At 49.4% G+C, this 26,690-nt stretch overlaps 11 protein-coding genes and 2 non-coding genes across 13 annotated transcripts; 3 read left to right on the top strand and 10 right to left on the bottom strand.

Moving 5' to 3' along the window:
- Positions 1 to 342: 342 nt before the first annotated feature.
- AKAW2_20234S (pepsin-like aspartic protease) lies at positions 343 to 1,734 on the bottom strand (the record flags this gene model as incomplete). Its single annotated transcript, XM_041684925.1, has 3 exons — positions 343 to 417; positions 475 to 1,335; positions 1,390 to 1,734. 3 exons carry the CDS (start codon positions 1,732 to 1,734, stop codon positions 343 to 345), a joined length of 1,281 nt encoding a protein of 426 aa, XP_041539060.1.
- Positions 1,735 to 3,994: 2,260 nt separating this feature from the next.
- Positions 3,995 to 4,258, top strand: AKAW2_20233A (uncharacterized protein; the record flags this gene model as incomplete). Its single annotated transcript, XM_041684923.1, has 1 exon — positions 3,995 to 4,258. The coding sequence occupies one exon, from the start codon at positions 3,995 to 3,997 to the stop codon at positions 4,256 to 4,258; it is 264 nt and encodes an 87-aa protein (XP_041539059.1).
- An 844-nt stretch (positions 4,259 to 5,102) lies between these two features.
- Positions 5,103 to 5,174, bottom strand: AKAW2_t20004S. The gene has a single exon. It is a non-coding gene; the product is annotated as a tRNA-Ala (tRNA).
- A 343-nt stretch (positions 5,175 to 5,517) lies between these two features.
- On the bottom strand, positions 5,518 to 6,780 carry AKAW2_20232S (uncharacterized protein; the record flags this gene model as incomplete). The annotated part of the gene is made up of 2 exons (XM_041684922.1): positions 5,518 to 6,493; positions 6,554 to 6,780. The coding sequence occupies 2 exons, from the start codon at positions 6,778 to 6,780 to the stop codon at positions 5,518 to 5,520; spliced, it is 1,203 nt and encodes a 400-aa protein (XP_041539058.1).
- A 1,105-nt stretch (positions 6,781 to 7,885) lies between these two features.
- On the bottom strand, positions 7,886 to 10,124 carry AKAW2_20231S (uncharacterized protein; the record flags this gene model as incomplete). The annotated part of the gene is made up of 8 exons (XM_041684921.1): positions 7,886 to 8,278; positions 8,335 to 8,823; positions 8,874 to 9,025; positions 9,075 to 9,107; positions 9,156 to 9,232; positions 9,281 to 9,364; positions 9,413 to 9,927; positions 9,981 to 10,124. The coding sequence occupies 8 exons, from the start codon at positions 10,122 to 10,124 to the stop codon at positions 7,886 to 7,888; spliced, it is 1,887 nt and encodes a 628-aa protein (XP_041539057.1).
- Positions 10,125 to 10,211: 87 nt separating this feature from the next.
- Positions 10,212 to 10,634, bottom strand: AKAW2_20230S (uncharacterized protein; the record flags this gene model as incomplete). The annotated part of the gene is made up of 1 exon (XM_041684920.1): positions 10,212 to 10,634. The coding sequence occupies one exon, from the start codon at positions 10,632 to 10,634 to the stop codon at positions 10,212 to 10,214; it is 423 nt and encodes a 140-aa protein (XP_041539056.1).
- Positions 10,635 to 10,892: 258 nt separating this feature from the next.
- Positions 10,893 to 11,207, top strand: AKAW2_20229A (uncharacterized protein; the record flags this gene model as incomplete). Its single annotated transcript, XM_041684919.1, has 1 exon — positions 10,893 to 11,207. One exon carries the CDS (start codon positions 10,893 to 10,895, stop codon positions 11,205 to 11,207), a length of 315 nt encoding a protein of 104 aa, XP_041539055.1.
- Positions 11,208 to 11,893: 686 nt separating this feature from the next.
- Positions 11,894 to 12,941, bottom strand: AKAW2_20228S (uncharacterized protein; the record flags this gene model as incomplete). Its single annotated transcript, XM_041684918.1, has 2 exons — positions 11,894 to 12,419; positions 12,496 to 12,941. 2 exons carry the CDS (start codon positions 12,939 to 12,941, stop codon positions 11,894 to 11,896), a joined length of 972 nt encoding a protein of 323 aa, XP_041539054.1.
- Positions 12,942 to 17,448: 4,507 nt separating this feature from the next.
- AKAW2_20227S (uncharacterized protein) lies at positions 17,449 to 18,452 on the bottom strand (the record flags this gene model as incomplete). Its single annotated transcript, XM_041684917.1, has 2 exons — positions 17,449 to 17,956; positions 18,019 to 18,452. The coding sequence occupies 2 exons, from the start codon at positions 18,450 to 18,452 to the stop codon at positions 17,449 to 17,451; spliced, it is 942 nt and encodes a 313-aa protein (XP_041539053.1).
- A 576-nt stretch (positions 18,453 to 19,028) lies between these two features.
- On the top strand, positions 19,029 to 19,118 carry AKAW2_t20003A. Its single transcript has one exon. It is a non-coding gene; the product is annotated as a tRNA-Asp (tRNA).
- A 782-nt stretch (positions 19,119 to 19,900) lies between these two features.
- AKAW2_20226S (uncharacterized protein) lies at positions 19,901 to 21,496 on the bottom strand (the record flags this gene model as incomplete). Its single annotated transcript, XM_041684916.1, has 3 exons — positions 19,901 to 20,389; positions 20,444 to 20,807; positions 20,868 to 21,496. The coding sequence occupies 3 exons, from the start codon at positions 21,494 to 21,496 to the stop codon at positions 19,901 to 19,903; spliced, it is 1,482 nt and encodes a 493-aa protein (XP_041539052.1).
- An 864-nt stretch (positions 21,497 to 22,360) lies between these two features.
- Positions 22,361 to 23,510, bottom strand: AKAW2_20225S (putative 2,3-diketo-5-methylthio-1-phosphopentane phosphatase; the record flags this gene model as incomplete). The annotated part of the gene is made up of 4 exons (XM_041684915.1): positions 22,361 to 22,468; positions 22,530 to 22,958; positions 23,026 to 23,351; positions 23,465 to 23,510. The coding sequence occupies 4 exons, from the start codon at positions 23,508 to 23,510 to the stop codon at positions 22,361 to 22,363; spliced, it is 909 nt and encodes a 302-aa protein (XP_041539051.1).
- A 1,176-nt stretch (positions 23,511 to 24,686) lies between these two features.
- On the bottom strand, positions 24,687 to 26,418 carry AKAW2_20224S (MFS transporter; the record flags this gene model as incomplete). The annotated part of the gene is made up of 5 exons (XM_041684914.1): positions 24,687 to 25,024; positions 25,078 to 25,332; positions 25,388 to 25,505; positions 25,573 to 25,977; positions 26,056 to 26,418. 5 exons carry the CDS (start codon positions 26,416 to 26,418, stop codon positions 24,687 to 24,689), a joined length of 1,479 nt encoding a protein of 492 aa, XP_041539050.1.
- Positions 26,419 to 26,690: the final 272 nt, after the last annotated feature.

Here is a 26,690-nt window from a genome sequence, read left to right as displayed (position 1 = left end):
GAGATTATAGGCGGCACCAAATGTTATGGACTGTTGTCCAATCATTAATGCTCGTATGTCCGGAGTGACTGCTATGCGCCGTCTCAGGGGAATGCATGCTACAGATATCTACAAATGATACACACTACTGATACGCCGTATAATGCCTCTAAACTCGTTCAAAAAGGAAAACCTTCATACTGGGTCTCGACCATTCAGTGATACCAAAACCTCAATCATTGAGAATAAGTAGCCCTTCATGACTCGTAAATTGAGGCGAAACACATTGCGAATGAGTATCGGGAAGTTGATTGAGTTGCAATTACATAACATCATTAAACCATATTAGATCCAGTCACTCGTCTACTCCGACTTCAGGCTCTGGCGCAACTCCTCGCGCTGGACGGCTCCAAAGCGCAGGTTACCGACATCGAAAATCTGCAATCCAGTTAGTGAGCTTCAATATCGCCGTCAGCAGCAAACGGATCAACTCACAGCGTAAATGCTCTTCAAAAAGGTATCTCCCAAGATATCCATGTTCATATCACCACGACTCTGGATTCCTCCATATACATATCCCGTCTTCGCCTCCGAAAAGGCCAGGTCCTCCTTTTGCACCACAAATTGCTTCTCGCCCACGGCGAAGGACACAGTGGGTAGCTTATCCTGCGCTGTATCGGTCGGATAGATCCAGCCCTGGACTTCCTGATCGTAATATGCGCCGTCAATTGCGCTATAGATCGCCTCACACGTGTCATCGTCCACCAACGCCAGCGTGGTGCCAGTATCAGCAATAGCGGTGTTACCCGACCGGTTAATAGTCTTTCCATTGACGGTAGCAGAGGTCGAGTTGAAGAGCCAGAAGCCTTGGCTGTTATCGACGGGGGTGTAGTAGACCTCTTCGCCTGCCGTCTTCACTAGATCTTGATCAATGAAGCCGAAGGTGTAGAATGACTCCTCATCAGTGTCCCGCCAGGTATCCAGCTTAGCCGTAAACAGCTCAGCCGACTTGGGAATGTCATCCTGCAGGATCATGTTCTCGACGGGCGTTTTCACGGACTTTGGCTGCACAGTGTTGATGTTGCTGAATGCTAGACCGAGCAATCCGTCCCCTTCACCTTGGGCGAATGTGCTGGACATCTTCTCCGCCAGCTCGACGGCTTGGTTCTTGACTACTACGCCGCCAATGTTGACGTCGTCGGTGCCGACACTCCCTGATGCGGAGGATCCATCTCCATAGGAGATTTGCCAAGATTCACCTTCCAGGGTCTTGAAGGTGCTCGATTTGGACGAGTCGAAGATGGCATGGGTCTTGTTCTCGGATAGAAGGGTTGAGGGAAGTTTGTTCGACCAGACCTACATCCGTCAGTACAATGATTCTCATGTAGATGTTTCATAACGGAGATATACCCAAAGATCAGCTGAACCAGTGTCAAAGTCCAACTTCAGGTTCTGCGCCGGGGTTCCGATACCCACGGTCGCCAGGTACATGGAGTCGTTCTGCACATCTTCGGCCGGGACCTCGCCAACCTCATCGCTGGTGGTGCTCTTCTTCCGCACCAGCTGACGAATATGAGCCCGACCCCCGATGGGCTTGTCAGTGTACGGACGGCCGGTCTGTTGGATGGAGCTGCTGAGGGTGTAGGGGCCAGGCTTGGTGGGATGAAAGCGGTACTTGCGGATCAAGTGTACGTAGGACTTGGTGCCTGAACGCTTGTAGTTGAGGTTAGGGATGAGCTTGATTTTGGTAGCCATGATGGAGGATGATCAATTAGACTGAAGGGCAATTGTTATGGGACAAAGTGAGTATGAGATGGAGAGAAAAATGACGAGAGAGAAAGAGAAAGCAGCGGCCTTTTAAACCACCTACCCAGCCAGCAGCTAACTAACTACTAGCTGGCTAGTGAAGTAGTAAGTGACCCAAGATTGAGACGTCATCCTCTCCCCTCCCGTCCAGCGTAGCGACATGCATCCACTGACAGGCTCGGCAGCCGACCCTTTCAGCTGGCCCTGGAATCTCGCCCCCAGTCGGGTGATGCAGATTGATTGAATGATTGGTTTCAGCTGATCGCGAGATCGGCACCGATGACGCGATAAGCCCATGACTTATCTTATCGTGGAGGCCCAGAACCGGGACATTCGTCGCACTATTCAAGCCGAGTTGTGTTAGGGCCAGTTAGTGGCGTGGTGCGACGGGCCTGTCATCTTGTCCCGTTGGTCTTTCAAGCTCCGGTGATCGTCAAGCTTGGCGTCTCCTCCCCGAAATGCTTCAGGTCAGCCACTATCAGTGACCCCCGTGTTATTGGTGGGATTGCTTATCATCATTACGCAGGTCTTCTTCATGATGTGATGTGATTTATTTTGTTAGCTTCGTTTATTGTTGGTGTCGTGTGTGTGTGTGTGTGTGTGTGTGTGTGTGTGTGGATTGTCTGTCACGTCGCCACTTTCTCTCTTCTCCCTTCCCCATGATAGATGGCACTGAGATTCTCTGCCCTTATTTTGTTTCTCCTCCCGGGCGGCCCGACCCTAACCGGGTGGCTCTGTCCCCATCTTCTGTTTTTTAATAGCATATTCTTACACAACCCCTGAGGAACAAAGAGATGGCGAGACTGTACAATTGAGCGATTTCTAGTCACTTGGTATATCTACACCGATGTCATGTTCTACGTGCAGCTAGGTTCGACCTCCCCTATGCAGACACCAGAAGTTGCAGAATGCGGAGTAGCAGGCCTCAGAAATGCCTCATGGCTCACAACAATTCAAAGCATCAATGGATTCTTTATGAGACCGGTCTATATGAATGATGTCATCAAGTCAGACAATGAGGGTATATAGCTGTGATATTGTTGCGATGCAAAGATGCCTATGTAACTAGTCATAATTGCACGCAAACCATGGCCGGAATCACCTCATGGAGTTTACTCTTTATCTCTCTGGTGCGGTAAGCAGCCTAGTAATTCTGCCACGTCCAGAAAGGGTCATATTTTACAAGGCTGTCATTAATACTAAATCTACAACAAAAGAGATTACTGTTTATCTGGAAGTCTGCTCAGATGAAAGCAATCAATTGTTTACGATGGTCCAATCCATACTCAAGTCGATACAGGGCAGAGGGGTAAGAACTTTAATCATGTAAGAACCTTAACAGTGATCAGACCAGCTGACCGCTCATTGAAACGGACGTGACATGTCCCTTGAGGTCTTCCTCTTCCAGTGCTAAGCCATGCATGAGATCGCACATGGTATAGTACCACGGGACTTTTTCTTGTGAGCCTTAGCTGTCTATATTCCTCTCTTCTCTGTTTCCTTCCTTTCTCTCTCTACCAGGGCAACCTCACACACAAGAAATGCCACATGAGTGGCTAAATATCTGTTTAATTCATGTCCAAGAACAACACGATCTTTGAGGATGGTTAGGGGGAATGATAGATCCATTAGGATGAGCGATCGATGAATTCAGACCCTTAAGTGGCGATCTACTGTTCTATCAAATTTTATTGATTGCACTGGTATATCACGACAACAGCTACGCATACTAGAAACCCCTCGAGAGCATCTCACTATCCGCTCCCAGCCTCCACCACAACAGAAACAAACAAGAAATAAAGCTCATCTTAGCTTCGCCCCAAGGCTACTAGACTCCAGCACCACGATGAGGTATGAGCTTTGTCGCTGGAGACCTGTCAATCTGTTCTGGCAGGGAACAGGTACCCGCATCCACTTATAGCCTATGCAACACTGGCCCAAGTTTCTTCTGCTGGGATTTTAGAGGGATGAGGCAGATGGTGGTGTCCCTTCTACTATCGAGAAGAAGTCTGGGTTAGCTAATGCCAATCATTCCGGTTACAAGAAGACTTACTTCCGATCTCCAGACGGATCTAGTCTTTGATGCCCGACCACTAGACAAAGCAGCTACTCCAACCGCAATCGACAAGGTGCCGAACTGCAACACCGGAAATTGAACTGTCCTCCTGCTGCTTCCAGATGGCTCAACCGTGAGCATCTCGATATCGACATGGTCATCGTCAACCGAGGCATCGTCCGCCGGTTGAGCTATCTTCCAGCAGCCCCTGCCCGGTTGCCTGCTGATGCATTGGTTCTCCCAGCAGACACAGTCGCAGGGAGAAGATTCGAGCATCTCCTCCAGCTAATTCTCGCCGAATGGCTCAACCGCGACCATCTCGATATAGAGATGGTCGTTTTCACCCAACGCATAGACCGCATTAAGCTACCCCTACCATCCCCCGTTTTATTCTCTACCGAGGCATTATTTCTCTAGCGACCAGATGCGCAGGATGCAGGTTTGAGCCTCCAGTTACGGGCGTACTGTACCATATCTGGCATCACCACCGCCATTGCAGCGTCGTTTATGGTGAGACGTAGTTCGAAGCGCTGTTTGAGCTGGCAGCGTGGATAGAAGGAAGACCGACCCTGCGATAGAAGAAGGCTTGGTGTTTGGGTTCACGAGTAGGCTTGTCGTGACCTTGGATTATTACAGAGGTTCCGATGCCATTGGGGCTTTTATCAGTAAATATAGAACCTTCCTGGATAGATTATACGTGGCCGTAGGGGGTGGATAAGGTTCAATGTTTTGAGGATATATATAATCTCTACTAGTATGAACAATAGTAGTAAGTAACCGTCCGCCACATAGATAGATATATATATTCAAGATTTTCCTGGGAAAGAAATAAGAGAAAGAGTAAGAAGAAGAAGAGAAAGAAGCAGCTTTATATAGACGATCCAAAGAGCCAGACAAGTGAAATAGCCTATCTACATTGAATCACCATATTCCCATACGGGCTTGATTCAAGGTATCTAAAGTCACATATCCTACCTAGATAAACTAACTAGCCTACAGTCTCCGTGACTGTTACAAAATGGTGAAAGTGAGGTGTCTAATAAGGTGAAAGGCCATTTGGTGAAGGTGTAAGGGTGAAGAATCAATTATTCATAGAATTCTGGTGGTAGTAGATGACTATGTACGGATCCCGGCTTTACAATGGTGTCTTATAGAATCGAACAAAATAAACTGACAGGGACAGGCGGCGGTAGAGGATTGGTCTCGGGGAATTAAGATGGACGGCTAGGAAGAAAGCAACAAAAAGAAAAAAGAAAAAAAATGGAGCTGCGGGGAATCGAACCCCGGACCTCTCCCATGCTAAGGGAATATTATACCACTAAACCACAGCCCCATTTGATGTAAGATGACTACATCTTATGGTTTATTAAGGAGGCACAAGGCTCCACCACGTCGCGCGGACTGTTCAGCTCAGACGCTAGGAGGTACTCCGCACCTGACCCACGAGAATGTCAAACAATCTACAATCATATCAAGTGGATAATCCAGTGAAAATACCATTTAGCCAAAACTATGTGACTTGGAAAAGGAGGAGAAACATCAATAAGATCACTCATATTCCATTACATTCCGTCCTGCACAGCAGACTCTAGCACTAGTACTATATATTAAGTTGAAGTAAATAAAAACCAGATAAACTTTTGTTCCCGTGCACAGTATTCTCATACCACCCACATCTAGACAATCGCATGTCCCGTCTGCTGCGCACGACGGCCCGTTCCAATTCCATCCACTCCACCCTCCTGGTCCTTTCCTAGCCACGGCTTCTTCGCCTCACCCATCTCGCCCTCCATGATGAAGTACACAAACAGGCCAATGACGATCAGCACGAAGGCAATGGGATACAGGAATTGCACGGAGTAATGGAACACCTGGATACCGATGATCAAACCCCAGAAGTTCATCGTCAGCAAGGAGATGTTGAAGAACATGGCTGATGACACACGCAGCATAATGGGCGCCAGCGTGTAAAAGATGAACAGCACTATGGTGTAACCCGCAATGTACCCGCCCACCTTGTTGTCCCAGGTGGCGCCGTGGAAGGAGCTCCGGTCGAAGATGGCGCACTGCACGCCGTTGATGAACATACCCCAGAAGCCCATCTGGCCGATGACCTCGTACATGGGCCGCTTGGAAACCATAAACTCTTCGAACAGGTTGCTGAAGGCATAGATGGTGCAGGCCAGGAGGGCAAACAGGTCACCCTTCACTTGATCTTGGGCGGGGTAGTTGGCACCGCGCAGGTAATCGGATGCGATGAGCATGCCCAGACCACCGCAGGCGAGGAAGATACCAAGGTATTGGGTGATGTGGTAGCGGACGCGCAGGAAGACGAAGGAGATGATGGCGACACAAATGATGGTCCAGAAGCTGAAAAGCTCGGCACTGAGCAGCGAGGTATAGCGGTAGGCGAGCACCATGAAGTAGTTGCCTTCGACATCCAGGAAGGAAAGGATGAAGTACCGCCAGCAGTCGCGATAGAGCATTCGAAACCATTTCTTAAAGCCGTACTTGTAGATGGTAATGCTGGTGTAGACGAGGTTGAGCAGGATGTAGTTCCAGAGGGTCTGGAAGGCGGGGATACTGTTGCCAGCGTTGGAGAGGAGGGAGGAAAAGGTCGAGGAGCTGATATCGGCCAGTGCGATGATTTGACTGTTCTAGATTAGTCTTTGGCCGCTCTGTAAAGTGATTTTTGACAAGATATGCACTCACCCTAGAATCAAAACCAACCAGAAATCGCGGGTCTTCATGTAGGCAAACAGCCTGGCCGCGCGACTTTGGGTTGGCTGCTGCTCCTGCTGGGCCTCCTGATCTTGCGATTGACCGGTCTGCTCCGACGACTCGGTCACAGTATGCACCTGCTCTGTCTTCTCCGTGGAATATTGGGGTTGAGGCTGCACGTCGGCGACAGCCGCGGACTTTTCATTATCGGCAGACATGGCGGGGAAGCTGCAGAATGCGACGAGCGCACGGGAACTCAAAAACAGAAACAGGAAATGCGAAAGAGGGTATCCAATGGAGCTTTTCGCCAGCAAATGTGAACGCAAAGCTCCGAAGTCGTTCACTGCCAGGACCAAGGGGCGCAAAGAAGAAAAGAAGAGAAAAGAAAGCAGAAACGGGACGCTGGGATGAGAGGAGATTTAAAGCAGGCCAACGAGGCCAGACCGCGAGGGCGAAACTAAAAAGCAACTAAAGCAAAAAACTTCAGATTTCCTTATCGCGGAGTGGGCCGCCGCAGCGAATGGCAGGCCGGGTGGGGAGATTTCTAATATGTAAGTAGAATGCAGTAGTGTCTTTCCATGATGACCACCAGACAATGTTTGGTGGACTTGAGATCCAGCAGACAGTATTACTACTTAGTACTATCCCTGTATGAGATGGTAGTAGTCAGCACTTGTCAAATATCATAATCACAGTATTGCAAAAGGAGAAGTGGAGGGAAATAGCAGTTGTAAAAGAGAAAAAGTGAGGGGAGCTGCAGACGGAAGGCGCCCGAACCCGTCTCGGCGCACGGTCTTCGCTTCTGCCCAGTTCGAGTGGAGAAAAGGCCGCCCGTTTGCATCCAGTCACAACCAACCAATCCGCTTGTTTTCTCCTTCGCTTACCTGTGCCTTGTTTTTATCGTATCCATTGATTGTTTGGTTCAATGTGTCGTTAGGAGGCCATGACAGGAGGTAAGTATAAAGTGATCCGGAGGTACACGTTCGGGGATTGGGTGCTTCTTTCTCTTCCTTGGCGGTGTTCAAATGTCCTCCCCGACCGACCGCTACATAGCAGTCAGTCACACAGAGACACACAGTCGTCTTGTGCCACTCCTTCCTGGCTAGCACTTATAGTAAGCAGTACTAAGGTATTATGTGTATCGCCACGTGTGGTGGCGTTGCCTTTCATTGGACAATGCCCTATATACAGGCAGGTATATAGTATGGATCTATCATCGCTTCATCTTCAAGACCTCCCTATCGTTAATCAGAATACTGCAATACATGACATCACACCTGCAGATAATTTTCGACTTGCCGCCCATGCAAGCACCAGTCAACGCTAGTTCGCAGCCAGGACAGCCACCGCCCATGCCGGCAAACTAAAGGTAAAGGTACCATTGCTCGCCTGCACCGTCGATTCGCTCGGCGTGACCAGCGTCTGGGTGTCAGAGTTGTACGCGTCGGGGTCATTGTCCGCCAGCACCGTCAACTTGCCTGTGCTCGTTCCTGGGATGCTCACGGTAAGGTCTTGCGTCTCCGAGCCGTAGTTGGCCAGCTTCACGTAGTACGAGTCGCCGGCGCTCGACGCAACCCAGTACAACGGTCCAAAGTCGCTGTCAGAGGTCACCTCCTTGATGGTATCACCACGGTTGCGCGAGAACATTTCCTGCACGTAGTAGCTGGTCGAGAGGAAAATGTCATCGGGTGACTGGGTGTATCCGATCAGGTCCGGCTACCACTCGTTAGCTCATCCATGCCGTCGAATACCGCTGCGCAACAGTGACTTACCGTCCACTGAGTCGAGTTCACCAGCTGGAGCAATGGCGCATACGCCGCCATCTTGACCACATCGCTGTTCCTCTCGAACCCGATCATGAAAACAGCCTCGGAAACCGACCCCTTCATGTTGGGCCAGTCGATCTCCCAGCGCGAATACTCGCCGATGAAGTATGGCACAGAGCGGTCCAGGTTGTCGAAATAGTTGAACTGGCCCACCAGTCCATCGGGCGTGCTGTAGTCGTGGTAGTCGACCCAGCTACCCTCGGGCATCGACTCGGGCAAGCAATCCGCCTCGCTGGTGCTAGCAATAAGGATGAGATCCGGGTAAGCCGCATGGATTGCATCATAGAAGGCAGTAAAACGCTCGGCGTAGGACTCGCATCCGCCTCCCAGCATATCTTCATTGCCAATCTCGACCATGGTAAGGTTCCACGGCTCCTCTTGTCCATTGGCAGCGCGCCATGCTCCGTAGGTCGTGCTCGTATCGCCCAAGATGTACTACCGTAGGGTTAGCTCCGGCCACCGCTCATACATCGAGCTCAACATACCTCGAGTTCGTTCAAGACGTCATCAATATAAGGGGTCAGTGCATCGCCCGTAATCGGGGTGTTGCCACCTGACTCCAGAGCGAACCCATCCCAGACTCCGAGCACCGGCACGAGTCCCAAATCCTCACACCAGTAAAAGTATTCGTGGAGGCCTATAAGAGTTAGTACAGCAGTTAGGTTCTTGCATGTATTTGTACGTACCAAGTCCATCGGTGTTATAGTAAGTCCAAGTGCCTATTTACCGTCAGGAATGAATGTTTCGCTCCTGATGTTAAGACATACCTTCACGGCCGGGACGATCCCAGAGATCGCCGATTGTCTCGTTCCACTTCCAGCGGTTTTCTGCGCTGTTTCCCTCACTGTCTCTGGTGAGCGCCGCTATCCTTGCTAGATGAGCTGGGACTTACAGGTTGTTGCCGCCGGGAAACCTCAGGAAAGATCCTTTCATATCAGCCAACACATTGGCCAGCTGGGGCTTCAGGCCATTTTCCCTACACAATCAGCCCCTATGTCACTCTTCAGGATATAGACATGCAAACCTTGATTTATAAGTCTCGCCAAAAAGCGTCAGGTATCCGAAGTTCAAAGACGAACCAGCAGCCACGCTTCCATCCACTGTGAGCTCGTACAAGACGTTGCCATCTGGAGCCTTGGTGGTGGGGAACTTGACGGAGGCTTGGGTGAAGTTGTCTGCTGTGGACGTATGGGTGATAGTGGCAGAGCCGTACTCCGTGCCGGTATAGTTTCCAACCAGTCGGACGGTGATGTCGCCCGAGTAATCTCCCTTTATCCAGAAGGAACTCTGGAATTCGCTGCCGTCGACTGGGATGCCCCAATATCCCTCATTGGTGAGACCCACCGCACCGGTAGCATCATCCGCAACATCCAGCTTTATAGTGCTGGGAATGGCAGAAGTCAATGGACTGTCACCATCAATCGCGATGGTAGCATCACCGACAGCCGCCCAAGCAGTCAGGTTGGGTGTCGTTCCCTGAAGGCCAGGGTTCTGCAGCAATTGCCCGTAAATTCCTCCGTCTCCTGAGTGATTGATATCCTAAACCATCGTTAGTGAATACATTGTCAATGGGCGCCGTTTCTGCGGCCTACCTCAAACATGAACCCATACAGGATGGGGCTGGATGAGTTGCCACCCTGGGTGGAGACCTTCAAGGAAACTCCATGTGCATGTTGAACGAGGCATAGCAGTAAAGAAAGAGCGCTGACGCCCGAAAGAGCTGAGAAAGCCACCATGTTGCCGGCTGTCTGGAGGAAGCTGAGCCTGGTGTCATTGTTGCGAACGGAGGATACGAAGGCCTTTTAAGATCGGACTTCATGAAATTAACCGGGGGCAGTAAACAACCAAGGCAGCAGCGGATGCGGTGGGGTCATTACAACGAAGTCGAAGACAATCAACCGAGAAGCCAAGAAATCGAGGAAGAGGGACGATGCCAGTGGAAGAGTGGAACAGTGGAGGAGAGTGGAGGTGGAATGTGGAATGTGGAGGAGAAGACAGAAGGAGGAGGAAAAGCGTGACTGCACGGGACATGCACTACCCTGCCACGATGTCTTGGAACCTCTCTCCTCCGCGTTCTCCGAGTCCCTCCAGTTGCTCACTCCACCATCTGTGCCATCTTTTTTAGCCGCACCCACGCTGAGATCCAAGTAGACAGTGAGTCTGTGTCGTACCGAAATAATCCCGACGACTAACCCCAGAATTCCCCGGCTCTCCAATTTTAGGTCCCTTAACCGATCGTACGACATGCCGATCCACCCATTCTTCAGTTCTACAGAAAGTTTGGCGCATCAAAGCTCGGTTCAAAGTCCCGTTAGCAAAGGTTGATGTTTCAGACATGTCGCCTCAACTTCGTCGCAATGTCCAAACAGCTGACAAGTTTTGTGCCTGCGCTTTACCAGTGCGGAGTCGATAGTGATATAGAACTCATATCTATGGAAGATATTGAGAGATAAAATTCAGTCTTCTCAACAGATGGCCAATCCATTGTCTTGAACCCTCAGGGTATGTGCTGGACTATCGGGCTAGTCAGCCGCCTAGCCTTTGCAGATCCACTCAAGCGAAACTCTGACGTCGGCCGTGCACTTTTCCCCCTCATCGTTACTCCGCATTTTGATGTGGTGGATGTTCTCCGAGCAAGGGAAAACCCCGGCGGGATCCCTGAGGCAACTTGCCGATACTGGAGTAGTCTTGGGTTCCTGATCCAGCCACAGCCGTCCTTTGGTTCTTCCCGGCTTATCTCTCTCCGGGATGTCGCTGCCACCTTCGTCATAGTTAAACCGTTAGAGTTTGCCCCTGTTTCTCTTTTGCTCTATCGTTGATTCCGAACCATCCTAAAGTCTGCTCTTTTCATCCTTTGACTGCTGCGCCTACCGCGCTATGCGAGACATCATAGACTTAGACCTCAATCATTATGGTTCATGCTGTTTATGGCGATCGGGTGCAGTGTTCCTGACGCTTCGCTACCGGCACAGCTGCTTATATCACTACTGGCGAGTCTCTCTAGTTTCAGTCGTCGCCCATTGTACTTGCATGATCGAACCAGACCATACCCTTTAGACTTCAGTTGAATATAGCCGCACCCCTCAATCCAAGGAGCGGGAAAGTTGACGGTTACGTTGATCTCCCACTTTCCAGGCGTGACTCTGTCTTCATTCCAATTCAGCGACACCACACAAAATCTAGAGTAGGGCCACAACTGATCCTTGACAAGTTGAAATGAAGAACAACCAGTAATTCCTGAATAAAAATAGCCGTCACAATGGTATGATCCTCAACCACTCGTGCCACAGGCCTTAGCCGCAGAGAATTTACTATTCCAAACCTCGAAATGGATCATAGTAGCAGTAACTTGCACATACATTGCACACCGATAGACATCACCAGAGGTTCGACATCATGCACTATCAGTGTGGTCAGGCGGCCGCGTCCACTCAAAATCTGATCGGGTTCGACCAGGCACAGGTTCCCGCTGGGTTCTTAATCAGGGACGGGCGCTTAAACAGAATCACGTTTCCACCACGGGGGAGGGGGAAGCAAACAGCCAGGATAGGAACAGACCGATGGGAGCTGACTCCTTTTCCTCAAAGCTGTAAATCTTCGACATTTTAACCACCAGCAGATCGTCAGACATGTAAGCACAAAGTATCCTTGCATGCTTTGGGTTCACAAGGGAAAGAAGGAGGAGTGGAAATTTCTGCTCATTTGGAAAGGCCGGTGCCTTCTCATTAAGTACTTCATCAAGCTCTTCTAGATCCGTTCGAGACAGCTTCCCCAGCTTCTCCATCTCCTCTTCGCTTCCTACCTCAGGCTGTATGGCACGATCATGCATAACAGAAACAATCACTGCAAGCTCCCCATACAAAATGGAGCCCTCTCTAGCTTGTGCTGGCTGGGAAGCAGTCAACATAATATGGGGGAGTGCGGATTTGATTCGCCTATCCGGCTCAAGGCAAAGATCGATCTTCCAACCATCTTCGAAATTGGGAAAAAACCCATACGCTCGGGCGGACAACACGAAAGGATGAGGGTGACTGGAGATTTGAATGTATCAGTGATTGGACAAGAATGGTGGTCTCTTGAGATTTAGCTGACATGTATTGTACTCACCTTATGTGCCGCACTTTGTACAAGTCCGGTAAGCTCGAGTACACACGGCCGAGTCGAGTGGCAAGAGCCAACTCACCGAAGAACTGGCACAATTCATCGGACCAATCAGCCTGATCAGCCACCACCAACCCGTATCTTTCTGCCTCCCTTCTCCGAGTCGACAGGTTGAAGTCAGGGAAGAGAACCTCGATTAGAGGAAGGGAGTCGTGCGGCAATAAATGAGGCTGTTGGATGAACGGCACCGATGTTACTGGAGAACCCGTAAGGTTCGCTTCGATATCCCAAGAAGAGATAGAGATTTTTTGTTCATGAAGGAATGATGGCAAAACATCTCCCTCTGAACCAGGCTCACTGGAGACAAAAGGCACACTCTGAGGGCCCTCGACTTCTCCAGTAAAAATGTGGTATAGCGAGATGACTCGCTCACGTACAACGTTTTCAGTCATCTTACAAAAGGAATCTGAGAGAAGAGAGATGACACTGAATCAAAGGAGTAAGCAACTTGACGACTTGCTGTAGTAGTAAGTTGCGGGTGGTAGATGCGCGAAGTGTGGTGGACTGAGGAAGGCAAAGAGAAGAGGAACACAAAGCAATTCGGAAAGGGTGGGCTAGTCATGAAGACTAGTATCGATACTGTATAATGATGACGATGCTTATTACCTCATCCAGCCGGAAATGTCGAGGCCCTATTTAGAGCTAAAGTTGGTCTTCCGGGGAGTATCCCGATCTTGTGGAGGCAAGACCCGGGGTATCGCCAATAGGCCATGTTCTCCCTCACATGGTCTAGAGGTTACCTTCAGCTGAAACTTACAATCTTATACCTTTATAGGCTTCTACACCTCCATTCACTCTCACTGACGTCGGTAAGATGGAGAGAGTTCAAACCGAATAATTGAACCATACCTTAGGATCTTTCCCATCCAAAGAAGAGTAATTCATAAATTCGAATATGCAACTAGTACTAATCCTGCATTGCAGTCGGTAATCCTTTTATCAAGAGTGCGCGTTAGGTGAAGGGAAGAGACCCCCTAGAATATCCTGGGTAGAACGGTCATCGAAAGTGACATGTCTCAACATTTCTTCATCTTGCTCATTCGCCCCATGCAAGAGATCAGCACATAATGGTGTATCATGGGTCTGAGTGTGAGTATTGGAAGCCTTCTTGTTTGTTTATCCCTTTCTTACTTCCATTGATTTTCCGAGTGCACAGCAACACGCCAGCCATTGCAAATGCTGGCTATACTACCGGAACTCTTACTGTCCCAGCGTTCATGGCTAGAAGAAGATATCAGAACCAATTTCTTTTTCTTTTCTATGAATGATTGGTGGATCTCACCCTCGAAAGTCAAGTTGTACTATAGTATCTTTCCCGAATGATTGCATTTTATTTATGTAAATGGCCATACACACACTAGGTATCTTTCGCATGTACATCGCGAATGGTCCAAACTTCAGTCTACCCACACATATTATTTTCACTGTAATGAATATGAAGGGAGCTCGTCTTAGCTTCACCCGTAGGTTACTAGACTCCAGCACCACGGTGAGGTGCGAGCTCATCGCTGGAGGCCTGACCGAAATCGACCAGGCACCCGGCATCCACATGAGACCTGATAGCCTCGATACAGGCCTCATGCTCCGCTCGGGATTTTGTAGGTCATCAAGGAGGCCCTTGAATGCGAGGACACCTGACCCCAGTTGGCCAGGCTCCCTTACTGCGCCCGAGTCTCGCATATACTCTATAGGGCAGGCGCCGTGCCCAACATGAGCCCTGATCAATGCGATAGAGGACTCATGTTCTGCTAGGGATTTTTAGCAGAGACACAAGATAGCTGGATGCCCATGTACCAGCACCCACTGACCACCTGATCGAAAACGACATAGGCCTCAGTCTCTGCCAGGGATTTTCAGCAGGGAGAATCGCTGGGCACCTGACCGGAATCGACCAGATACCCGCACCCACCAGTAACCTAATCGAGTCGATACCAGCACTGGTTGTCCACTCGAGACCTGTTCGGGTCAATACAGGCTTCGATCTCTGCTCGGGATTTTGTGCAGGGGAGTTATCTGAGCGGGGAAGCTGGTCGGAATCGACCAGAAGCCGGTCTCATTTGCTGCTAGGGACTTTTTAGCAGTATATATAAGCTGAACCTGATTGAATTTGACCTGATCGCATTTGACCTGGCACCAGCACCCAATGGTGGCGTGATCGAGAACGACCAGGTACCACATCTTGAAACTGCTAGGGGCTTTTTAGCAGTATAGCTGCAAGCTGAGATGGTCAAATTTGACCTGATCTCGTTCAACCTAGGCACCAGCACCCAACGGTAACCTGATCGTGAACGACCGGGCACCACTTCTTGAAACCTGGTCGGGCCCGACTCAGGCCAAGGATTAAATTCGCGAACCCCAATAGGGAAATATCTCAGCAGGATATCTGATCGGAATCGACCAGAAACCCGCTCACTTCAGACCGAATCGAATTCGACACAGGTCTCATTTGCTGCTAGGGACTTTTTAGCAGTATATCCGAAAGCTGAGCCTGATCAAGGTTGACCTAGGCACCAGCACCCATTGGTAACCTGATCGAGATCGACCAGGCACCACTTCTCGGCCTGTTCGGGTTCGACACAGGCCAAGGGTAAAATCAAGGTTTCAGCAAGGTGACATCCATCGCCGGATCCTGATCGAGTCGACCAGGCATCGCATCCACTAAGCCCTTGTCGATCGACAGGGCCGGGTTTCCGCGGGCAAGTTCAACATCCTCGAGGAGCCTTTCGACTTCTCGCTTGCTGCTGTCGTTCCTCCTCCTGGCGGGCTCGCCAGGCCCGCGCCGGCGAGGGCGAGAACGTCTTCATGGTGGTCAGCTTTTTGGCCTCTCCGGTTGCTAGCCAAGGAATATTGTTCGTCTCGGCTGCCACGGTCAGAGGGCCGGCGGACCCCAGACGTCGCCAGACTCGGGCACCACCATCACGACGGTTCCGACGAAGTGAAGAAACCGAAATGCTGGGGAGGTTGACAGAAGGGAGGGAGGGGGGGGTGGAGAGAGGGAGAGGAAACACAAGGAGAAGAGGATGATAAAACGAGATTGTCGACGTGTGCAAAGATAAAACCCGAACTAGTCCTGTTGGCAGAGTCGTTTGAGATGGAAGCAGGTTGTGGTGAGAAGAAGAAGAGGAGGAAAGGAGAGAAAGAAGAGGCAGAAAAGTAAAAGGAAATACGAGAAGCGAAGAGCTTGCAAGTGAATCAAACAAACAGAAATAAATTTCTCCCACAACACAAGAAGGGCTGTACCACTGCGAGTATTCACTGAGCCTCGCATCCCCAGTCATCTACATCCCACATCTCATCATCAAGATCATGAGACTCATTCTTGTGTATACTCTCTCATATTGTCATAATGACGGCCCTCGTCCTTCCTGGACAGTAAATTGACTGGGAACTCCGAGCTAGAAGAGAAAGAGTCGCAAAGCAGACACTCCGGATGAACGTGAAGATATATTCGGCATCGCAAGTCAGCCTCCGACAATATCTCCTCTTTCGGACCCTCGTTCCCCCCCATTGTACTGCCAAACCAGCTGAATGTCCAGAACCTTGGGATTTCGCATCATATGATGCAGGCCATTCAGTGGCTAAATTCCCTTTCCTTCAATGAATACATCGCATGTTTCTCCAACAGGCAGGCGCAGACGACTGGGTGGGTTTGGGGTGGCACAGACCGCCTGTTTAGGGTTATGGCCATGCAACAGCAAGAAGCTATTCGTAACCTCACTATTAACGGTATCAATTGCGGTGTATTTGAGTCAACAGTCAATACTGCTTTTCTATCTTTCTTGAATGCCATCTCAGACTTGGGCCCGCAGCCTGCTTAACGCCTATGGACGCTCACACGCAAGAAGCTTGTGGCGGACTTCAGCACACCGCAGCGCGAAAGAAAATTTGTGTCCTACACAGATGGGCAGCTGGAAAATGCTGTCACCGGCCGGGTTCTCGCACTTGTCGAATGCAAAGGTCCTGGGGGGACAATCACTCGCCGAAAGTGGATATGCAAGAAGTCGCGGAAGTGATTGCCTGGATAAAAAGCTTTCCCACGGCAGCGGGGACTGCTGATTCACGAGTACTCTTGTCCAAGGATGGTACCGAGCTCTACATTAGTATCTTTACTTACGATGATGGATGGTTGAGGTATCTGCAGGGGGGGCGGGCTGTCTCTCCAGAGCTGGGTTCGCGAACATGCGCCGTTTTGGCCCCTGGGACATATGCCGGCCAAACGACATGAGGAACTATGCCCTGATCATTATTGCACTTTTATTGATTTAACACAATCATTTCTAGAGACCCTCCAATGCAATAAAGGAAAGTTACTGCAGATAAGATCTCACTTCTTTAATACTTTATTTTTTTTTTCTCTCCCACAAATGACCAGCCATTCTAGATGAAAGGGAGGAAGACAGAGTAATTGTAGATGGAATGTAAAAGTATCATTACTCTTTCGCTGTATCCTACTCAGTGCCTTTCAACCCAACCTCTAGTGAAGATGGTATGGAACCATCGAAGAGCAAAAGACCCAAAAACATTTCATTCGTTACACCAAGGTAGGTTGGGTCTTCTCGATGTGATAGGGTATCAAATTATCCTTTTTCAAGTCTACGCTGTTGTCTGCTCGTGATTCCCCCTACGAGCTTGTGCTGTGCATTGTGGGTCAGTTTCAAAGTCGAAGAAGAAGATTCCGATAGCAGATTTATTACTGCCACCGCATATAATATGCTCGCCAATCCGCACAAGTGCTCCTGAATGAGTACTGACCCAAAATCAGCCGGACGACGCCGCCCCAATCTTTCTATTGTATATGACCAGCTACTGCTGCGCAATGACCAAAGCAACGTAGCACAATGCATTAAATTAGTCCATAATAAGTAGATACAAATTCAAAATGCCCTTAAGAACAATCTGTCAGGCTCCCGCCACAGGACGCGCAAACAGCCAAGATATGAATAGATCGAGCGGAGCATCCTGCTCTCTCTCGAAGCTATAAAGCTTCGACACGTGAATGATCAGAGCATGTGTATACATGGAGGCACAAAGCAGTCGTGCATGCTGTGGCCCCACAAATGAAACAAGTAGAACTGGAAACTTCTGTTCATCTGGGAAGGCTGGACTCTTCTGGGAAAGATCTTCAAGCTCTTGCTTATTCATATCAGGTAGACCTTCTATCATCTCTTCACTTTCCACTTTAAACTCCTTGACGCGACTACGCATGATTGAGAGGATAGTAACGAGCTCACCACCCAAAATTGAACCATCTCTGGCATTCATTGGCTGGTAAGCCACTGCAGCAATATGGGGAAGTGGTGGAGTATCGCGAATCTGAGGCTCAAGGAAAAGACGGATTCCCCAGCAGCGTCCTGTAGATGGACACGGTCCAATTTGTGTAGCGTAACTCATGAAAGGATTCGGTGGCCTAAAGATTAGCATGCTTTAAATGACTGAACCAGTAATCCAGCTGGAATATATAGTACTCACGTCATTTTGCGTACTTCGCAGAAATCCATCAGTGATGAGTACGGACGGTGGAAGACTCGATTGGCAGTGGCATATTTGGTAAAAAAAAGAGCAGCCTCATAGGAACAGTTCTCTTCGTCGGTCACCAACCACCCTTTTTTCCGAGCCTTGTCTCTGTCGGCCAGTGGGATGTACTCGGGGAATGGAAGATGAGAGGTAGTGGGGTAGGCTTGTAGAAATGACTGAGAACGCGGGACGAACGGTAGAGATGACGGATATTCAGAGTTTGACTCAAGATCCCAAGAAGATATAGATATGTTATGTTCTTGCAGAAACAGCGGCATGACGTCCCCTTGTGAGCCAGGCGAATTAGAGACGAAGGGTGTGCTATGCTCTCCTCCGACCACTTCAAGGTACAGCGACCTCAATATCTTCCGAGCTTTACTCTCCGTCATCGTAGATGATAGTTGGGAAAATAGGTCTGAGCCAGATTGAGGAAATTAGGTAGCCTATTAGTTCCGCGGATGACAGTAGAGTGTTTTGGGAGAGGGGAAAGGGGGGGGTCGCGGTTAGAGTAAAAGGAACAGAACGCAAAGCCACAATCATGTGACAGGGTTTCACTGACAAACCTTACCAATTCTGACATCAAATTGAGTGAGTTTCATAAGTAACAGATAGCTCATGCTGTGGATTGGTGTCTTTCTAGTATTATGACGATAACAGTAGCTTGAATCCACTGCATCGTGACAATCGCTGCGCGGCTAGGGTTGCCACTATATATATCCGGCAACCATACCAGCAGGTTCTGATAGTATTAGTCACGTACGAGATACTCGGGTGATTAAAGAAACACCTATATCATGGATACAGGATGTAGATACACTCTAGGTTATAGTCATATTATATGAACGCAAGCGACAACGTACATTGTAGATGGGTGGTGGTATGCTGCCTCGTTGAGCGTGATAGCCCAAGTCATTTGAGTAATTATCAAGAACATAAAGCAAAATAAAGCTCCAGCAAATAAGAAGTCCTCGATGGTCTAACGGTCATGATTTCCGCTTGTCAATCCCTTTCGGGAACAAGCGCGGGAGACCTGGGTTCGACTCCCAGTCGGGGAGATTTCTTTTTGCATTTTTCTATACCTACTACTACTTACTACATACACTATACTCTTTGTTGGCGTGATATGACCACAGCACAGGCAATTTATTTGTCAATTTAGTTTCTCCGTTCCATTGTGAATGAGAATGCATGGTGCACTTCCTCTAGCTCATCCAGTATCAATAATTAAAAAAGTCTCGGCCAGCTGGCACATCTTCAGCGCAATTCGTGTTTTTTTGATCATGAGCCGCAAAATCCCATGCATTCTACGCAGACGGTTTTTTTTTTTTTTTTTTTTTTTTTTTTTTTCGGACTGGCATAGACCTGCATTTGGGTAATTACTCTCTGACGAAATAGTAAGCTTATGGGCCTTGATCAAATTTGCCTCTGCCTCTGGATAGGCCATTCTGAAAGCGCGGGTGACGAAGTAGGGAACGCTATGCTTCGCTGATCAAATCGCATCACTCACCTATCATGCTCTGATCATCAATCGCTGCTAATACTCTGCCATTTTGTGTGACAACTAAAAGCCGGGCTTTTAAGGAACCATTTGAGTTGCATCCCATAACTGAAACGATGCAGGTACTCATTACCACTACTTTGCTATTATATTGGCATCGCTAAATCTACAAAAATGATCAATAATGCGACCAAATCACTAAGGCCTGCTAAAGATAAGGCGACTGATTGACGCAGGATCAAAACAGTGATCACGACTGGAGAATCCGCCGAGCTGCCTCCATATCTTCCTCCGAAGGCATATTGACAATCATGAGGTAAATAATGTTCTGCCATCATGTTAGTATCTGCCAGCCATCGGAAAAGGTATCATACACACCTCTTTCAGAAGCTTCTTGATTCCTCCAATGGGACTTCCTAGAGGACCTGTCTGGCGAAGGTCTCTGATTCCCCGTCCACGACCAGGAACGCTTTGGCCGCCATACGAAGTATGAGCAGGTGGATGCTGATAACTCTCTTCGCGGTGCATCTCATCCTGCCCTTGCGGATCTTCCATCGGTAATCGTCCAAGCCTAGCTGCACGAACACCAGCCGCCAGCCCTCCAAGGGACAAAGGTGGCGATTCAATTGACTGCCTGCCGAGACCTCCTCTTCTATCGGTTCCATTTCCGCCACTTCGAAGTTGCACTAATCTCTCACCAGTCATATGTCCACCCGTAAGTAGACCGACCAAGGAGCCGCTGCTGGCAGGGTGGCTAGGGTCGGCATAACGTGATGTGAACGTTGGCTTATGACCCTGGCTCAAAGCACTATCGGGGTTCTTCATCATCTAAAACCCCCAGGTCAGTTCCACTACCCACTATATGTGGTCCCGATGACATACAAATTTGGCCTGTGACCTCCGGTCCCAGTAATCTGAGACGAACTCCTTTCTTCGCTTCGTACCCTTCAGTCTAGACTGATTGTCTCCTCGATGTTCCGCTAACTCATCCAGGTCAGGAAAGACAAGAGGGGCACACTCCGAGAAGGGCAAAATGCCGTGCGTCTTAGCATCCGATGACTTGAGTCTATGCCGAACCTTGTTCATCAACCCTGCTCCACCATGCTCGATGGCCGCGGATATCGTGGAGTTCATATCGAAGGTAGCGTAAGGAGAGTCGGACCCGGGCTTCCATGTCATAACCAAACAGAAAAGACCACGAGGCCGGAAGAACTCATCATTGATCTTGTCAAAGAATTTGTTCGTCCTATATACTATGCATCAGCATCACATCAAATAACACCACACCCTGACACACAAGCCTTACCTTCTCCTACCATCAACAGCCATAGCCACATCAGTCGCTAACTGTATCAAAATCGAAACAGCTATCGAAATAGGTTCAGGAATGAACATAGTCCCAATAGAAGCCAAATTAATCGCTTGCAACCACGGAGTCGCCTGGCACGCTCGGTTCGACGTCTCCAAAAAGTCAAGAAACATAGTCTTGTCGATACCAAATTCCTCCAGAACAGGAGCATAGGCTCGAATGAAGCCTCGCTTGCGAGACTTCGGCCTTCGCTGAGGCAGCACCACAGGACAAGACAGTCTGGGCAAATCCGACGCGGGGGCGTACGGAGGTGGAGCGGGATGATTCTGAAGAAACGAGACTGCTAAACCTTCGATATCACCACCAGCAGGCTCTGAGTCGGCACGGTGCTCATCCCCAGCTAATTCATCTTGCGCCTCGTCAAGAACCCATTCCTCCTCGTGCTGCTCGTTGATGAGATGCTCGACTTCGACGGCATCCTCTGTAGTCGCTTCTCTGACAGTATTATCTGTGTCCGATGCATTCGCCTTTTTCTCTTCTCTACTTGCTTTATAGGCCGATATGCTCTCCGAGGCTAGACCGATGCCGGATGCGATACCCTTGACGAGGTTGGCTCTGAGAGCCATAACTTTTGGGGGAAGCGTTGTCGCTGACGGTGTCTAGGAATAATGCCACGAGGTTGTAGGGCGTGAGAGCGTGGAAAATAAGTGAAATATGGGGTGAGACAAGCGCCCATCCGGACAAAGAACTCTTATAGTATTCTCTACTACTATACACCTAAGCTGGATGTTTCGGCCATATCCGACAAACACTTGCCCCGATTAGGCAGTCAGCGCGACGGGAGGGTCAGATTACGAGGCTGTGCTGCAGCCACACTAGGCATCAGCCATTACATCTGTTGCAAGGTCAGGGTGTTACGCTGAAGAGATCATGTCGATTGGGTAGAATGTATCAGGGCGTGCGCGACTGTACTAGGAGAACATGAACCTGGTTATTGGCGCACAAACTTATCTCCGTGAGGGCTGTGCACAAGGACACTTCGTATCGGCAAGCAGATCCATACAAATCCTGTCAATAATGGCAGCAATACTCGGTGCCAAGGTTGAAATCCAGTAACATATCTTCTCAGGGGATATGCCCCAGAGCTTGTCGTCTCTTGGCAATTGCTTGGCCCTCGACACCACATGGCGTGTCGATGAGAGTTTCGCATCAGTTTCCTTTTCGGGATCTCAATATCCATTTCTTTGTTTGACATGTAATGGTCACTATCCCATCCCACTCACTAAAACCAATCACTCAAATGCAAGCTCTCATGGTGTGTACTAGCCAACCTAACGCCGTCCCAGTCCTCAACCATATCCAATATAACACGAACACAATAGAAAATATTATGAGTAACATTCATTTGGACACATCTAGGATCTATGTACCCAGCTCACTCCACCAAACGCCTGAAAATGAATCATCCACACATTAACTGAGATCGGCTCTCACACTCGGATATCATCCGCATTCTTGGGTCGGTATTCGGAGAAGCTCTCTGGCCAGAGGAACATCTTCTCTTCGTTGGATGGCGTCGCAGCGACAAACTTCGGAACCTGTTGTGATATTGTTAGCTTCGATGAATTATGCGTCTGCAACACTCGAATATGTACTTACAGCCTGCCTGCTGGAAATCCGCCGCCACATGTTAGCCCGGGGGTTGAATCGGGCAGGCTTGCCCACACCCTTGGTCTTCTCCTGATCCTCCTTCATGATCGCTTCTACTTCCCGCTTGACGTCGGAAAATGAGTCGAAACCAATGTAGGGGATCTTGTTCTCAATGCAGTATTCTTCTAAACGCAGACCCTTGCGCGCAAAGAGAACATCTGCTTCGCGAGCAGCCGGGAGGTCGGACACGCCGTCGCCAATGAAGATGATAAGAGGGATCTCTCCTTCCAAAGCATCTTCTGCTGCTTGCGCACGACCCTCTTTGATAGACAGCGCCTTGTCGTGGCCAAGCTCTGTTTCATGCCTCCAGATCGGCTTCCACTCCGACCCGTCGGACTTGATTTCTGCATCATTGGCGACAATTTGAATGCGCGAAGCCTGAGACAAAACAATCAGCAACTACCCATCCAAACCCCACTCCCACAATGAAATCAAATCACCATACCTCTTGCTCTCCCAGGAAAGTGTCCAGCACTTTCTGCAAAACAGGCTTCAATCCAGCACTGATCACATTGAACTCAATCCCCTTTTCGATACAGAACTTGTGAAATTCCTGGAACCCAGGATCAATATCCAGTTCCTCCTGCACCACATCGAAGCCGTCCTCGAAGGGGATCCGTAGCGAACCCCACATTTCCTCGGAGACTTCGCGGAACGAGCGCTCGCCGGACTTGATTTGCTCGTCGAGCATTTGGCGGCGCTTGGCGCCACATCCTAGATTATCGAAGAGGACATGGCCTGTGTCTTGCATGAATATCGTTCCATCGAAGTCTGTCCGATAAGTCGCGGATTAGCGGCATGGTCCAAGTGGAGATATACTGATCCACGGCACAAGAAAGCAAGAATACAAGTAAGGTACAGGGGTTACTTTTTCTCTTACATACCTGAGAAGCAGACAATCTTTCTTGTTGTGGTACCGTTGGACGACATATTCAGACAGGTAGGTGTTTATTTACTGGACGGGTTGAAATACCGGTGAAACAGAAGTAATAATAATGCTGATAATGATGATGTATAGATGGCGACAGCCCAGACTAAGAATATGAGGATATGCCCCTGGTGAAATAGCTTCGGGGAGGATAAAAAAGAAAAAAAAAAAGAGGAGAACTTGTGGCGACGAGAAACCGGACCTTTCCAATGACGTACCTGGGCTGTGAAGAAACCGGCAATGATGCGACCACTGCCGACTGAACTGACTGACTAACGGTAGTCTAGCCCCAGTGGATCCAGAATTCCCCGGGGGGTAAGTTGTTGTTGTTCCATCTGGTGGGACCGACAGGGGACCAAATAATGGTGCAGCATGAAAGGGGGGGGAAGAGGATCTGTGGCTAATATTGGATCCCCTCGGCTTGCCGAGGGGACACTAAACAAAGTAAGTAAAGTTAGGGATTGGATTGGCTTTGGGGTTTCGCTCTGATTTTTTCTATAAACGTCATCGCCCCTTTGGTGACATAACCAACTGTTCGGATCTACTACCCTTTCATCCGGTTACGGAAGGTATCGCGGGCCAACATGCTCCCACATCCACCAGTCACACATACTGGATTTATTGAACATTGAATGCTTTGTAAACTGCGTTGACTCTAAACATCTTCGCAATAAGCATGCATTCAGTTTTCAAGATACTCAGCTGTAACACATGGCATGCTCGGTTCCGAAGAGCCACCCGCCACAACTATCTTGCCGAGGAGTGGTTCCGCAAATCCGGATGAAGCCGCTCGGCTAGCGCTGGGTTATGACAACATTCCTTCTCCACCGGGTCACTTTACGCCCAACCAGAGGCCGTGCCATCCCCAGATATCATCAGTGCCTACATAGGCCTTTCCACGATCCTACATTAAAATCGAGAAAGTTATCATTATAGTATCTGTAGCTTGCCTACTTCCAACGTATATGCATGCATATAATACAGGTCACGTCCCCCTCTTAGGATATGAGACGGCCATTGCCATCATCGCATTCTATGTATCCAAATGACTATCAACAGCATCTCGATAGATAGAGTCTAGCAGGTACCGGAAAGAAGCAAAAATAGTTAAATGGAGGGTCTTCAAAAGCCACCCGATATCCCAGAAAACACATGGGTCGATGAGTGCGAATTCAGGATCATGCACCATGATTGCTCCATCGACTCTTTGCACGAATTCTTTTGCCAAATGCAAAGAAGAGAAATGGAACGGGGATCAAGACCGCCGCAACGCATCCAAATACCGTGATGCCCCAACTCACTCCGATGCCCTGGAACATCGGCTGCACAAATAGAGGGAATACACCTGCTAGGATGGATCGAAGAAGAGTGGTGGCCGCAACTGCGCTCGCGCTGACGCGCAAGAATGTGTCAACCAAATAATTGATTGAACTCTGAAAGATGGTGGTAAAGCCGAAGCCCGTTAATGCGATGCCAACGAGTGATGGCCAATAGTTGATATGAGGCGATGAGGTCCCTACATCTAGTCAGTGTGGCACAACAAATCATATCGGGGAGTTAGGGACTGACAGGCAAAAATAAATAAGTCTCCGGTGAAGGCAACCCCTCCAACCATCATCGGAGGCAATCGTGCTTCGGGCACGGGTTTGCCGTCATTCTCGCGAAGCTTTCTAAAGTAATATCGGTTGTTATAAACGTTGGCTAGAGCCGCGGCGAAGATCCCGACGAGGAGGGCGACGAAGGGAAGGCCTCCGGTAACATGGCCCCAGCCGCGCTTCTCCTGGAATTCAATGGGGAAGCTTTCAAGGTTTACATATAAAATCGCTGTTGACAGAGTGAGTAACCGCATCCACAACCCTTGCCAAAAATGAGTACCAACCGTAAACGAAAGACCCATAGATCGACATGAACAGTCCAATTGGGGTGTTCAGTATCTGGAAAGGACGGATCAAATATTTCTGCGACATTTCGGATATCGATACGTCCCATTCTTCGTGCTATTACTCAGTTAGTATGAAACCAACTCTAAAAAGAAACAAGTTTCTTGGTATCTGCCTTGCTCACCTTCGCGTGCAGAGCCCAGTTCTTGCCTTCCAGCCGCAGCCGGCGTGCTTTTCGGACCAACAATGCCGGTGCATAGCTCTCATCAAGAATCAAGAAATCCAGCACCGATTGCACTACCATCAAAATCCCCGTCAGGTATTCCGTCCAGCGCCAACCTAGGCTACTATTAGACACAAAGGCCCCGCCAATGATGGGACCAAGACAAGGTCCGCCAACGAGAGTGACCGAATAAACGACGATGGCCACACCGCGATGTTCTGGCCTCCAGATATCCGCCATTGCACCGCCAGTTATCGCCACGCTAGAGCTGCCGAAGAATCCAGAGAAGAATCGGGTGATCATCAATGTCTGGATATCCTTTGCCGTTGCCGTCCCAAAAGAGAATATCCCGGCTATGAAATAAGGCTGTATCACAAGTCAGCTCGAATGGCTAAACTTGGTGACTTGACGTCTGAACTAACGGTCGCATGATAGGGCACGTACCAAGATGGTGACCGTTTTACGACCATAAATCTCGCTCAAAGGCGCCCACAGTAACGGTCCTAGCCCGAGACCAAAGACCAGCAAGCTGATTCCCAATGTGGATACTTCTTTCGAAACGCCAAACTCGTGCGCGATCGGCAGCATCCCCGCCGAATAGATCGCCGACGCAAAGGTGATCCAGCATGTAGTCAATCCATATAGAATGGTCGTGATGGCCTTCTTCCGAAAAGGCCAATTAATGGAACGGTAGGGATCATCTTGGCCATTGAAGTCGACCAGAACATCAGAGGTTGTTGCCTCGTAGAGTAGGGGATGAGCCAAAACCGCTTCGCTTTTGGTACGCTCTTGGTGGTCGAGAGACATGGTTGATGTTAGTACCCAGTTTGGGATGAAATGAGAGCAAGCAAGCAGCGCTGCCACGCCTCACTTGGGGGGATTCCCTCCATTTAACAAGCATCCATGCAGAGGGGGTCCCCGGACAGACTGGTCTTATGCGCAACCGATGGCCGGAACGGAAGGCTCATGCAGTTTGGTCCGGGGTCGCATAGGCTTATCCGAACCCCGTCTGCCTCAGTCATAGTCCGTATGATCCCAATGACATCGAGCCTAGATCCCATGGGCTCCTCCACTCGGTC

This window comes from Aspergillus luchuensis, chromosome 2, assembly GCF_016861625.1.
Source record: "Aspergillus luchuensis IFO 4308 DNA, chromosome 2, nearly complete sequence".
Taxonomy (NCBI): domain Eukaryota; kingdom Fungi; phylum Ascomycota; class Eurotiomycetes; order Eurotiales; family Aspergillaceae; genus Aspergillus; species Aspergillus luchuensis.
Note: the sequence above shows the minus strand (reverse complement) of the source record. Positions and strands in the feature narration are given on the sequence as shown.